The sequence below is a fragment of the Mytilus galloprovincialis genome, chromosome 3 (genome assembly GCF_965363235.1).
Source record: "Mytilus galloprovincialis chromosome 3, xbMytGall1.hap1.1, whole genome shotgun sequence".
Lineage (NCBI taxonomy): Eukaryota > Metazoa > Mollusca > Bivalvia > Mytilida > Mytilidae > Mytilus > Mytilus galloprovincialis.
The window spans coordinates 97614788-97627756 of record NC_134840.1 but is presented as its reverse complement, the minus strand read 5'-3'; the positions used below and the strand labels follow the sequence as shown (position 1 = coordinate 97627756).

The 12969-nt window shown below is 32.7% G+C and overlaps 1 protein-coding gene across 1 annotated transcript in view; it reads left to right on the top strand.

The window, feature by feature from the left end:
- Positions 1-12969, top strand: part of LOC143069494 (uncharacterized) — a 213191-nt gene that overhangs the window by 34890 nt on the left and 165332 nt on the right. The window contains exons 11-15 of the mRNA XM_076244168.1: positions 2380-2531; positions 3954-4112; positions 6406-6564; positions 8858-9016; positions 11446-11463. Of these exons, the coding sequence (XP_076100283.1) occupies positions 2380-2531; positions 3954-4112; positions 6406-6564; positions 8858-9016; positions 11446-11463 (647 nt within the window). The remainder of the gene's footprint in view (positions 1-2379; positions 2532-3953; positions 4113-6405; positions 6565-8857; positions 9017-11445; positions 11464-12969) is intronic.

Here is a 12969-nt window from a genome sequence, read left to right as displayed (position 1 = left end):
CGGTTTTTATCCAACGCAATCAAAGGTTTGAACGTAGTTTTCAATTTAGACTCGTTTAAGTTTTTTCGTTTGGGCTTGTATCATATTTTCCCTCCGATTTATATGATCCGTTCATCCTATATTGACTCTTAAAATTCAAGAGTCTATCTATTTCCCCGAGGGTATCACAAGCTCAGTAGTCAGCACTTTTTTTTTCTGACATGAATTATCATTGATATTGTTATATTTATAAATTAACTGTTTACAAAATTTTGAATTTTTTTGAAATTCTAAGGCTTTTCTACCTCAGGCATAGATTACCTAAGCTGTATTTGGCAACACTTTTAGGAATTTTGGATCTCAATGTTCTTCAACTTCGTACTTTATTTGGCTTTTTTTTACTACTTTTTTTGGATTCGAGCGTCACTGATGAGTCTTTTGTAGACGAAACGCGCGTCTGGCGTATATATAAGTTTTAGTCCTGGTATCTATGATGAGTTTATTTACAACCAATGGGTCGATGCCACTGCTGGTGGTGATTTATTTCCCGAGGGTATCAGAAGCCCAGTAGTCAGCACTTTTTGTGCTGACATGAATTATCATTGATATTGTTATATTTATAAATTAACTGTTTACAAAATTTTGAATTTTTTGAAATTCTAAGGCTTTTCTACCTCAGGCATAGATTACCTTAGCTGTATTTGGCAACACTTTTAGACTTTTGGATCTCAATGCTCTTCAACTCCGTACTTTATTTGGCTTTTTTTTACTTTTTTGGATTCGAGTGTCACTGATGAGTCTTTTGTAGACGAAACGCGCGTCTGGCGTATATATAAATTTTAGTCCTGGTATCTATGATGAGTTTATTTACAACCACTGGGTCGATGCCACTGCTGGTGGTGATTTATTTCCCGAGGGTATCACAAGCCCAGTAGTGAGCACTTTTTGTGCTGACATGAATTATCATTGATATTGTTATATTTATAAATTAACTGTTTACAAAGTTTAGAATTTTTTGAAATTCTAAGGCTTTTCTACCTCAGGCATAGATTACCTTAGCTGTATTTGGTAACACTTTTGGGACTTTTGGATCTCAATGCTCTTTAACTCCGTACTTTATTTGGTTTTTTTTTTACTTTTTTGGATTCGAGCGTCACTGATGAGTCTTTTGTAGACGAAACGCGCGTCTGGCGTATATATAAATTTCGTCCTGGTATCTATGATAAGTTTATTTATATGGCCTTCCAAATACCGTTTCGATCCATAATATCACTGAAGAGACATATATTGTCGAAATCTAGATCTGGTGTACATAAGATAGATAGATGATTTTATTAACCAATCATGGTGCCCAAAATTTGAGCTATACAATCAAATGAATTACAAAATAAAGCACAGAAAATGATTAGAATGATTAAAGTACATTTAAACAAAAAAACCACATGAATACACATTTACACTAATTAACCTGATATAAACCAAATTATTGACAAAACATAGTTGTAACACACATAGTCGCATTTCTTCTGTTTCTTTCCCTCATACAAATAAATTTCATAAACAATATTGACACCTTGTGTTTGTGGCATAACATCTTGGCCACAAGTTTATCGTTTTCTGTTTAGTATTAAATTTACATTAATTACACAAAGATTAATAGTAATATGTTTTTCTTCTTTTAAATACTTTTTGATATTATCCTATTGTTAATATTGTAAACATTTTAGTCAAAGAAAAATTTTGCTTTTATTTTACCTCGCATTTCCCCTTTCTTAGCCTCATACAAATAAATTTCATATTTCAAGACACTATACGTATATTATCTAAGTACATAATAAAAAACATAAAAAACTAAAGCAACACGAACCCCACCAACAACTGGAGTGATTGCAGGTGTTCCGGAAAGGTAATTAGCAGATCCTGCTCCACAGGTTGAACTTTACTTTGCCATCCTGTGTTTTCTAGACTGTTTTATGACTTTTCGTTTTTTGTACTTGGTCATCGACCAATGAGTGTAACTATCCCTGTTGTAACGTTGAAGTTTTCTGTACTCGAATGCTTTTCTCACTTTCGCCGTTCCGACTCAAGCGAAATCAAATTCTCGTTGAGATAATCTCTGATTATCAAACCTGATTTAAAATGCCTCTAAAAAGAAAAGATTTACAACTCGCATAAAAAAAATCAAATAACTGCTAAAAAACATATTTAAAAAAATGTCATTGACATGTTGGCTTCCATCTAATTTATGAATCTCAAAAGATAATCAAACGTCAGTAAGTATATTGAAAAGATTCTTTTATATTCAATGAACATCTAATTAAAGTAGTTTATATGCAATATGTATCCGATTTTCATGATTCGAAGAATAAAATAAGATTACATTAAACTTTTACTCAACAGGAAATTAGCCAACAACCCACTGGATTGCAATGACTGTGAATTGGAGAATCTAAAGCTGTATTTACTAAACAATACACACTTGACGAATGCATCTGCAACATGTAATGGTACATATACCCTGGTATTAGATTTTAACTTCACTGATTGTTCAGGTAATATTATCCTATCCCATATAAACAATGAGTAAACATTAGAAAAGTCCCATCAAAATGATTTTATTTCAAATATCTGCACCTTTTAGAACATTATGCTATTGTATTTAGAATGTACAAGACAGGTATGCACATGTGTACACTCGAAAATGTACTAGATGAATTGGAGCAATAATTTGAAATTATATTATGGAAAGCAAGTTTGAGAACATTGAGTTAAAGAGCCTGTTGTGTCGTTAATAATTGTGTGTCATATATTTGATTGAGCTTTTGATTAATGTCAACCGGGGACTTATAAAGTATATAAATATAAGCATATAAATAGATTTTGATGCAAAGACTAGAAACAACTTTAATTCTAAAAAAACTTTAACTGTTTTCCGGATTTGTTTTGCTCTCAATCGATTAATGAATTTCGAACAGCGGTATACTACTGGTGCCTTTGTTCATAGGATAAAAATGTTTTATCTTTTTTTATAAATTAATGATTTTAATTATCTCTAAACGATTTCAAACATATTCAAACATATTAGGTTGTTACTGAGAGATGTATAAGTACACACCCACATCCCATCTGACGTGGAACGTCATACATATCTGACGGACAATGTATGCTGATTACTACCTGCTTTACATGGTAGTGAACCTTGCAATGAGAAGTAAGCCTGGTATAATCTACTCTTCCAACTGTACCCATACCTTTGACATTTTTAGCTATTATGCTTGTTTGTTTTGTTCACACGCCAGTATAATGGAAATGAAAACGACTATCACACAAGTAAGAAGTAAAGCTATCTATAAAACCAGGTTTTAAGTTAAAAAAATACTTCTACCAAGTCAGGAATATGACATTAGCTGTCCATTCATTTGATGGGCTGGAAGTTTTGATTTTGACGTTGGATTAAGGACTTTTCGTTTAGAATTTTCCTCGAAGTTCAGTATTTTTGTGGTTTAACTTTCTACACTGTATACATGTAGTTTGTCCAATTACTGTACATAGATCCCACTTTCCATCCCGGTCGACCTTCATTGCAAACTAATCCCGCTAACATGTTTAACCCCGCCACATTATTTATGTATGTGCCTGTCCAAAGTCAGGAGCCTGTAATTCAGTGGTTATCGTTTGTTTATGTGTTACATATTTTTTTTTTCGTTCATTTTTTTTTTACATAAATAAGGCCGTTAGTTTTCTCGTTTGAATTGTTTTACAGTGTCTTATCGGGGCCTTTTATAGCTGACTATGCGGTATGGGCTTTGCTCATTGTTGAAGGCCGTACGGTGACCTATAGTTGTTAATGTCTGTGTCATTTTGGTCTTTTGTGGATAGTTGTCTCATTTGCAATCATACCACATCTTCTTTTTATAAGTAATTATAGTGTTTGTTTATTTATTCAATAATAATAACCGATGAATTAATAACAGAAGGTACTACAGCAGAACAAACAGAAAGCACAACAGACAAGCTAACAACAGAAATAATATCAGATGAATTGACACCAGAAGGGTCTACAGCAAGACAAATAATCAGCACAACAGACAAGCTAACAACAGAAATAATAACCAATAAATTAACAAAAGAAGGTAACTATGGTTATGTAACAATTAAAGGGAAAAGAAAGGAGACGTGGTGTGTAATTTACTTTTCGTCAACTAGATATGTGTTCAATTGTTCCTCCGTTACACATCCAAACAAGGTTAGGGTGATTTCATTTTTGATCACTTTAATAGACTGGTCAAAGATATGAACTGATATTCTCATGAGTGTCGTACAATTCTGTATTCCATAATTGTTTTAGTTCATTTTGTTTTGTTAAATTAGCTGTTGGTTCTGTTTTGTATAGGTGTGACATGTCATAAACCCGGTATCTTTTATAGCTTATTATACGACATGTTAAATTCTTTTCGAAAGCCTCATGTTTACCTGAAGGTTACATGCTTGTCCTTGTGATATTAGGGAGATGGTGGATGAGTGCCAATGAGACAACTCTCCATCCAAGTAACAATGTTGGTATTCAGATTTGAGAATGTAAATTACGAATGTGTCAGAGACAGCAACCCGACCATAGAACAGACAACAGCAGAAGGTCACCAATATGTCTTCAATGCAGCGAGAAATTCCAGCACCCGGAGGCGTCCTGAAGCTGGTCCCTAAACAAATACATTTACTAGTTCAGTTATAATGGACGTCATACTAAACTCCTAATTAAACACAAGAAACTAAAATTTAAAAATAATACAAGATTTACAAAGGCCAGATACTCCTGACATTTGTTATAACATGTCATGTTGAACACACTCATAAAAAAGGGTAAAAAATTGTCTCTTTTGCATTTAAATTACATCTCATTATGTTTATAAATATGATATATACATAAATATTACTCTTATATTATCTTCATCGGTTTGTTTGCGAAATGTACACATTGATTAATTTGTTACAACATGTAATTTTAAAAACAATCATGAAAAGAGGCAAAAATACGAGAGGAACATTTCAACTTGAAAGCCGAAAATTAAATGACAACGCGATGAATAAAAAAGAAAAAAAGAAAAAAAGCAACATATACACAGTTATATACAAAACACAGTAAAGAAAATAAATGACTACGAAACACGACCCCACCTTAATAAATCACTCTGAGTTTATGTGACAACTAATAGACTAATTCAATGCGATTCCGTCTTACTTTGTGTATTATATACCTTGATTTTTTATCCCCTGGATTATTTTATGAAACTTGATCATCGATAAGCATTTGTGCCTTTCAGTTGTAACTGTACGACAATTCAGATATAATTTCGGTGCATTGACTATTAGTGGTGCTCTTCAACTATTGTAACCCGTTCACATTTCTGACCAGTTTAACAGTTTGGCTTTTAAAACAAAACGCAATTCGGTCAGAATTTTGAATAAGTTGCAATAGGTGGTTAGCAACACTAACAGTCAAGTCACAGTAAAGTTAGAGGTACATTCTATGTTTAAGTTTAAACAATGGTAATTAAAATTCATAGTAGATATTCGACACAATGCCATTGAAATACCAAACAATGCAATACTTCAAGGCTGAGGATAAAGTGATGTCATCGATATCCACACATGACAACTTCTTATTATTAAATTGCTATTTGAAAGCAGTTCCATACCTTCTGTTCCATCGAGTTATATTGGCATATATCAATTGATACGCTACGCTTGTGGATGTTCATGCCTTACGGACTGCAATAGCAATTGTTTGCTACAAATACAAATTGTGCGTTAGATGGGAAAAAAGATCACAGAGGAACATCCAAACTCACTAAACGAAAATAAACTCACCACACCAGGGCTTGAAGTTTTGATTTTGACGTTGGATTAAGGACTTTTCGTTTAGAATTTTCCTCGAAGTTCAGTATTTTTGTGGTTTAACTTTCTACACTGTATACATGTAGTTTGTCCAATTACTGTACATAGATCCCACTTTCCATCCCGGTCGACCTTCATTGCAAACTAATCCCGCTAACATGTTTAACCCCGCCACATTATTTATGTATGTGCCTGTCCAAAGTCAGGAGCCTGTAATTCAGTGGTTATCGTTTGTTTATGTGTTACATATTTTTTTTTCGTTCATTTTTTTTTTTACATAAATAAGGCAGTTAGTTTTCTCGTTTGAATTGTTTTACAGTGTCTTATCGGGGCCTTTTATAGCTGACTATGCGGTATGGGCTTTGCTCATTGTTGAAGGCCGTACGGTGACCTATAGTTGTTAATGTCTGTGTCATTTTGGTCTTTTGTGGATAGTTGTCTCATTTGCAATCATACCACATCTTCTTTTTTATAAGTAATTATAGTGTTTGTTTATTTATTCAATAATAATAACCGATGAATTAATAACAGAAGGTACTACAGCAGAACAAACAGAAAGCACAACAGACAAGCTAACAACAGAAATAATATCAGATGAATTGACACCAGAAGGGTCTACAGCAAGACAAATAATCAGCACAACAGACAAGCTAACAACAGAAATAATAACCAATAAATTAACAAAAGAAGGTAACTATGGTTATGTAACAATTAAAGGGAAAAGAAAGGAGACGTGGTGTGTAATTTACTTTTCGTCAACTAGATATGTGTTCAATTGTTCCTCCGTTACACATCCAAACAAGGTTAGGGTGATTTCATTTTTGATCACTTTAATAGACTGGTCAAAGATATGAACTGATATTCTCATGAGTGTCGTACAATTCTGTATTCCATAATTGTTTTAGTTCATTTTGTTTTGTTAAATTAGCTGTTGGTTCTGTTTTGTATAGGTGTGACATGTCATAAACCCGGTATCTTTTATAGCTTATTATACGGCATGTTAACTTCTTTTCGAAAGCCTCATGTTTACCTGAAGGTTACATGCTTGTCCTTGTGATATTAGGGAGATGGTGGATGAGTGCCAATGAGACAACTCTCCATCCAAGTAACAATGTTGGTATTCAGATTTGAGAATGTAAATTACAAATGTGTCAGAGACAGCAACCCGACCATAGAACAGACAACAGCAGAAGGTCACCAATATGTCTTCAATGCAGCGAGAAATTCCAGCACCCGGAGGCGTCCTGAAGCTGGTCCCTAAACAAATACATTTACTAGTTCAGTTATAATGGACGTCATACTAAACTCCTAATTAAACACAAGAAACTAAAATTTAAAAATAATACAAGATTAACAAAGGCCAGATACTCCTGACATTTGTTATAACATGTGATGTTGAACACACTCATAAAAAAGGGTAAAAAATTGTCTCTTTTGCATTTAAATTATATCTCATTATGTTTATAAATATGATATATACATAAATATTACTCTTTTATTATCTTCATCGGTTTGTTTGCGAAATGTACACATTGATTAATTTGTTACAACATGTAATTTTAAAAACAATCATGAAAAGAGGCAAAAATACGAGAGGAACATTTCAACTTGAAAGCCGAAAATTAAATGACAACGCGATGAATAAAAAAGAAAAAAAGAAAAAAAGCAACATATACACAGTTATATACAAAACACAGTAAAGAAAATAAATGACTACGAAACACGACCCCACCTTAATAAATCACTCTGAGTTTATGTGACAACTAATAGACTAATTCAATGCGATTCCGTCTTACTTTGTGTATTATATACCTTGATTTTTTATCCCCTGGATTATTTTATGAAACTTGATCATCGATAAGCATTTGTGCCTTTCAGTTGTAACTGTACGACAATTCAGATATAATTTCGGTGCATTGACTATTAGTGGTGCTCTTCAACTATTGTAACCCGTTCACATTTCTGACCAGTTTAACAGTTTGGCTTTTAAAACAAAACGCAATTCGGTCAGAATTTTGAATAAGTTGCAATAGGTGGTTAGCAACACTAACAGTCAAGTCACAGTAAAGTTAGAGGTACATTCTATGTTTAAGTTTAAACAATGGTAATTAAAATTCATAGTAGATATTCGACACAATGCCATTGAAATACCAAACAATGCAATACTTCAAGGCTGAGGATAAAGTGATGTCATCGATATCCACACATGACAACTTCTTATTATTAAATTGCTATTTGAAAGCAGTTCCATACCTTCTGTTCCATCGAGTTATATTGGCATATATCAATTGATACGCTACGCTTGTGGATGTTCATGCCTTACGGACTGCAATAGCAATTGTTTGCTACAAATACAAATTGTGCGTTAGATGGGAAAAAAGATCACAGAGGAACATCCAAACTCACTAAACGAAAATAAACTCACCACACCAGGGCTTGAAGTTTTGATTTTGACGTTGGATTAAGGACTTTTCGTTTAGAATTTTCCTCGAAGTTCAGTATTTTTGTGGTTTAACTTTCTACACTGTATACATGTAGTTTGTCCAATTACTGTACATAGATCCCACTTTCCATCCCGGTCGACCTTCATTGCAAACTAATCCCGCTAACATGTTTAACCCCGCCACATTATTTATGTATGTGCCTGTCCAAAGTCAGGAGCCTGTAATTCAGTGGTTATCGTTTGTTTATGTGTTACATATTTTTTTTTCGTTCATTTTTTTTTTTACATAAATAAGGCAGTTAGTTTTCTCGTTTGAATTGTTTTACAGTGTCTTATCGGGGCCTTTTATAGCTGACTATGCGGTATGGGCTTTGCTCATTGTTGAAGGCCGTACGGTGACCTATAGTTGTTAATGTCTGTGTCATTTTGGTCTTTTGTGGATAGTTGTCTCATTTGCAATCATACCACATCTTCTTTTTTATAAGTAATTATAGTGTTTGTTTATTTATTCAATAATAATAACCGATGAATTAATAACAGAAGGTACTACAGCAGAACAAACAGAAAGCACAACAGACAAGCTAACAACAGAAATAATATCAGATGAATTGACACCAGAAGGGTCTACAGCAAGACAAATAATCAGCACAACAGACAAGCTAACAACAGAAATAATAACCAATAAATTAACAAAAGAAGGTAACTATGGTTATGTAACAATTAAAGGGAAAAGAAAGGAGACGTGGTGTGTAATTTACTTTTCGTCAACTAGATATGTGTTCAATTGTTCCTCCGTTACACATCCAAACAAGGTTAGGGTGATTTCATTTTTGATCACTTTAATAGACTGGTCAAAGATATGAACTGATATTCTCATGAGTGTCGTACAATTCTGTATTCCATAATTGTTTTAGTTCATTTTGTTTTGTTAAATTAGCTGTTGGTTCTGTTTTGTATAGGTGTGACATGTCATAAACCCGGTATCTTTTATAGCTTATTATACGGCATGTTAACTTCTTTTCGAAAGCCTCATGTTTACCTGAAGGTTACATGCTTGTCCTTGTGATATTAGGGAGATGGTGGATGAGTGCCAATGAGACAACTCTCCATCCAAGTAACAATGTTGGTATTCAGATTTGAGAATGTAAATTACAAATGTGTCAGAGACAGCAACCCGACCATAGAACAGACAACAGCAGAAGGTCACCAATATGTCTTCAATGCAGCGAGAAATTCCAGCACCCGGAGGCGTCCTGAAGCTGGTCCCTAAACAAATACATTTACTAGTTCAGTTATAATGGACGTCATACTAAACTCCTAATTAAACACAAGAAACTAAAATTTAAAAATAATACAAGATTAACAAAGGCCAGATACTCCTGACATTTGTTATAACATGTGATGTTGAACACACTCATAAAAAAGGGTAAAAAATTGTCTCTTTTGCATTTAAATTATATCTCATTATGTTTATAAATATGATATATACATAAATATTACTCTTATATTATCTTCATCGGTTTGTTTGCGAAATGTAGACATTGATTAATTTGTTACAACATGTAATTTTAAACACAATCATGAAAAGAGGCAAAAATGCGAGAGGAACATTTCAACTTGAAAGCCGAAAATTAAATGACAACGCGATGAATAAAAAAAAAAAAAAAAAAAAAAGCAATATATACACAGTTATATACAAAACACAGTAAAGAAAATAAATGACTACGAAACACGACCCCACCTTAATAAATCACTCTGAGTTTATGTGACAACTAATAGACTAATTCCATGCGATTCCGTCTTACTTTGTGTATTATATACCTTGATTTTTATCCCCTGGATTATTTTATGAAACTTGATCATCGATAAGCAATTGTGCCTTTCAGTTGTAACTGTATGACAATTCAGATATAATTTCGGTGCATTGACCATTAGTGGTGCTCTTCAACTATTGCAACCCGTTCAAATTTCTGACCTGTTTAACAGTTTGGCTTTTAAAACAAAACGCAATTCGGTCAGAATTTTGAATAAGTTGCAATAGGTGGTTAGCAACACTAACAGTCAAGTCACAGTAAAGTTAGAGGTAAATTCTATGTTTAAGTTTAAACAATGGTAATTAAAATTCATAGTAGATATTCGACACAATGCCATTGAAATACCAAACAATGCAATACTTCAAGGCTGAGGATAAAGTGATGTCATCGATATCCACACATGACAACTTCTTATTATTAAATTGCTATTTGAAAGCAGTTCCATACCTTCTGTTCCATCGAGTTATATTGGCATATATCAATTGATACGTTACGCTTGTGGATGTTCATGCCTTACGGACTGCAATAGCAATTGTTTGCTACAAATACAAATTGTGCGTTAGATGGGACAAAAGATCACAGAAGAGCATCCAAACTCACTAAACGAAAATAAACTGACCACACCAGGGCTAAAAACGACTAACCGACAAACAGTAGTACATAAAACAAAGCATAGAAAAATAGATCACATTATAAATCCAATAATAAGGCAAAAAAAGTAGACATAGTGCAAATTTTTAAATATGATATCTTGAGTTGAATCATATTATACGGCCAATATAGAAATAAACAATATGTAGAAAAAAAGTGTTGCAGATTTTGAATTAAACAAAATTCACTTTTGGAAAAAAACAGAATGCATGATCTAGAATGTTAATATTGTGTATTTGTTTTCAATGTTTCAAGTATATCAGTAAACATATATGTGTTATGTATGAAAATGCATGTAGATACATTTATGTGAATGCATCTATCTGTAAAGGTCTTTATATGTGTTAACATGTATATATGAAACTATAGCATATGTGTGAATGAATAGATATGTAAATTTGTATGCATGTATGTTGGTACGTAAGTTACGTCTGCATGTAAGTAAAGTATAAAATTAATTTGGAAAGAAAAGGGGGGATAAAAGTAAAAATAAATAATTTTTAGACAATGTTCAACATATTTCTTATCACATCTGTACAACAAAGCTTTTGTACATTTTCATGTGTTTAATGATGTTTTTCTTTTTTTTTATGTGAAACTATAAGAACATAAAATTTACAAGAATAATAAGCATTATATAATTGTAATTTTTACAACATACAGGTCACAGACTTGTCACAGGTAATAAAATGAGGACAAAGGAGTAGGTCCAGTAAGACCCCTTTTTTGGCCCCAAAATATAGCAGTTTTACAAAATTATTAAAATGTAAAATTTTAGTTGTTTATTGAACAGTAGAATGCTCCTGCTACATAAATATGGGCTGCTTTTGACAATACAATGCACATATATCGGGAACTAGCCCTATTAAGTCATGCTAAATTACTGAAATCTTCATTTTTTTGGCATATTTGGTAGATTTTTCACATTTCAGCTTGAATACGATCGTTTTTAATGACTAAATCAGTTAAAATCTTTCACATAAACTAATTGATTCAAATGAAATAGACACTTAAGTGTTTAAAAAGTGGTCAAAATCTTTCGTTAGATGAACCTGAAATTTGTGGCCAAAATCGGTCCTTACCGGACCTACTCCTTTGTAAATAAAAATTCATGACAAAAGCTTACAAGAAACAAACAAAAATGGATATGTTACTTACCATTCTTGAGTTTTAACAAACACTTCCAAAGAATTGTATAAATCCGAAGTTATAAATTAACAAAAAATATCTGAAACAGTAACCACGATGTATCTCATTCATATTTTCACATGCTTCAAAATTCTATTAAAAGAACCGATAACGATTTTTTTTCTCTGTAAATTTCAAGATACAGCATATGTTACATCTTTAAGTACTTTGATAAGATGTTATATGATGTTAAGTTTGTTTATGAAGTAATTATAGAAAATAGAAATGTATTAAATGGCTATGTATAAAATAAGAAAAGTTTTACTGTATATTCTCCCTGGATATTCAGTAATAATTGTGTGTAACAGGGATATTCGATGGGATGCTGTACATTAAGTATTTTGTTAAAACAGCAATGAATTTATGAATTTAAAAAAAAATAGACTGAGCATCGCTAACCTCGCCATAGGCTTGGGTTTATCTCAGGTGCTGCTCTGAAAAGGTATGCAGATCCTTCTCCACATGTGCATGTTAGTGCATATTGGTGAGAACATATCCAATATCATTTGTGAAACGGTTTTTCTATAACGGTCAACCAACTCGTGATAGCGTCCATTAAATTAACGAAATGGTAATTTCAACTTCATCAATTTGGAGCTTTTATCTTCCTTGTGAGCAGCAAACTTCTACCAAGAAAGAATGATAGGAAGTACAATAGGTATAGAAAGATGTGGTATGAGTGCCAAGTCTTTCATCAATTGGCAAGCTCATTACCGTATAATCTCCTATTCAAAGCCCCGAAACTTATGTGCATGCATAAAATTCCTGTATGTCTAGTCTAAGATATTTTGATGTCGCAAAGGAAATGACAGACCATGGTCTAATGCAATCAGCGAAAGAAGCTTTACAAATTCATGTATTCCGATTTACAAGATAAATTTGAAATTGTTACTCTTTTGTTGGGATAAGTACGTAATTAAAAAACTGGTATTTTCCGGGATCATTGGTTGAATTTAATATGATGTTTTGAAATTAGAAATACACCATCATTTACCTTGA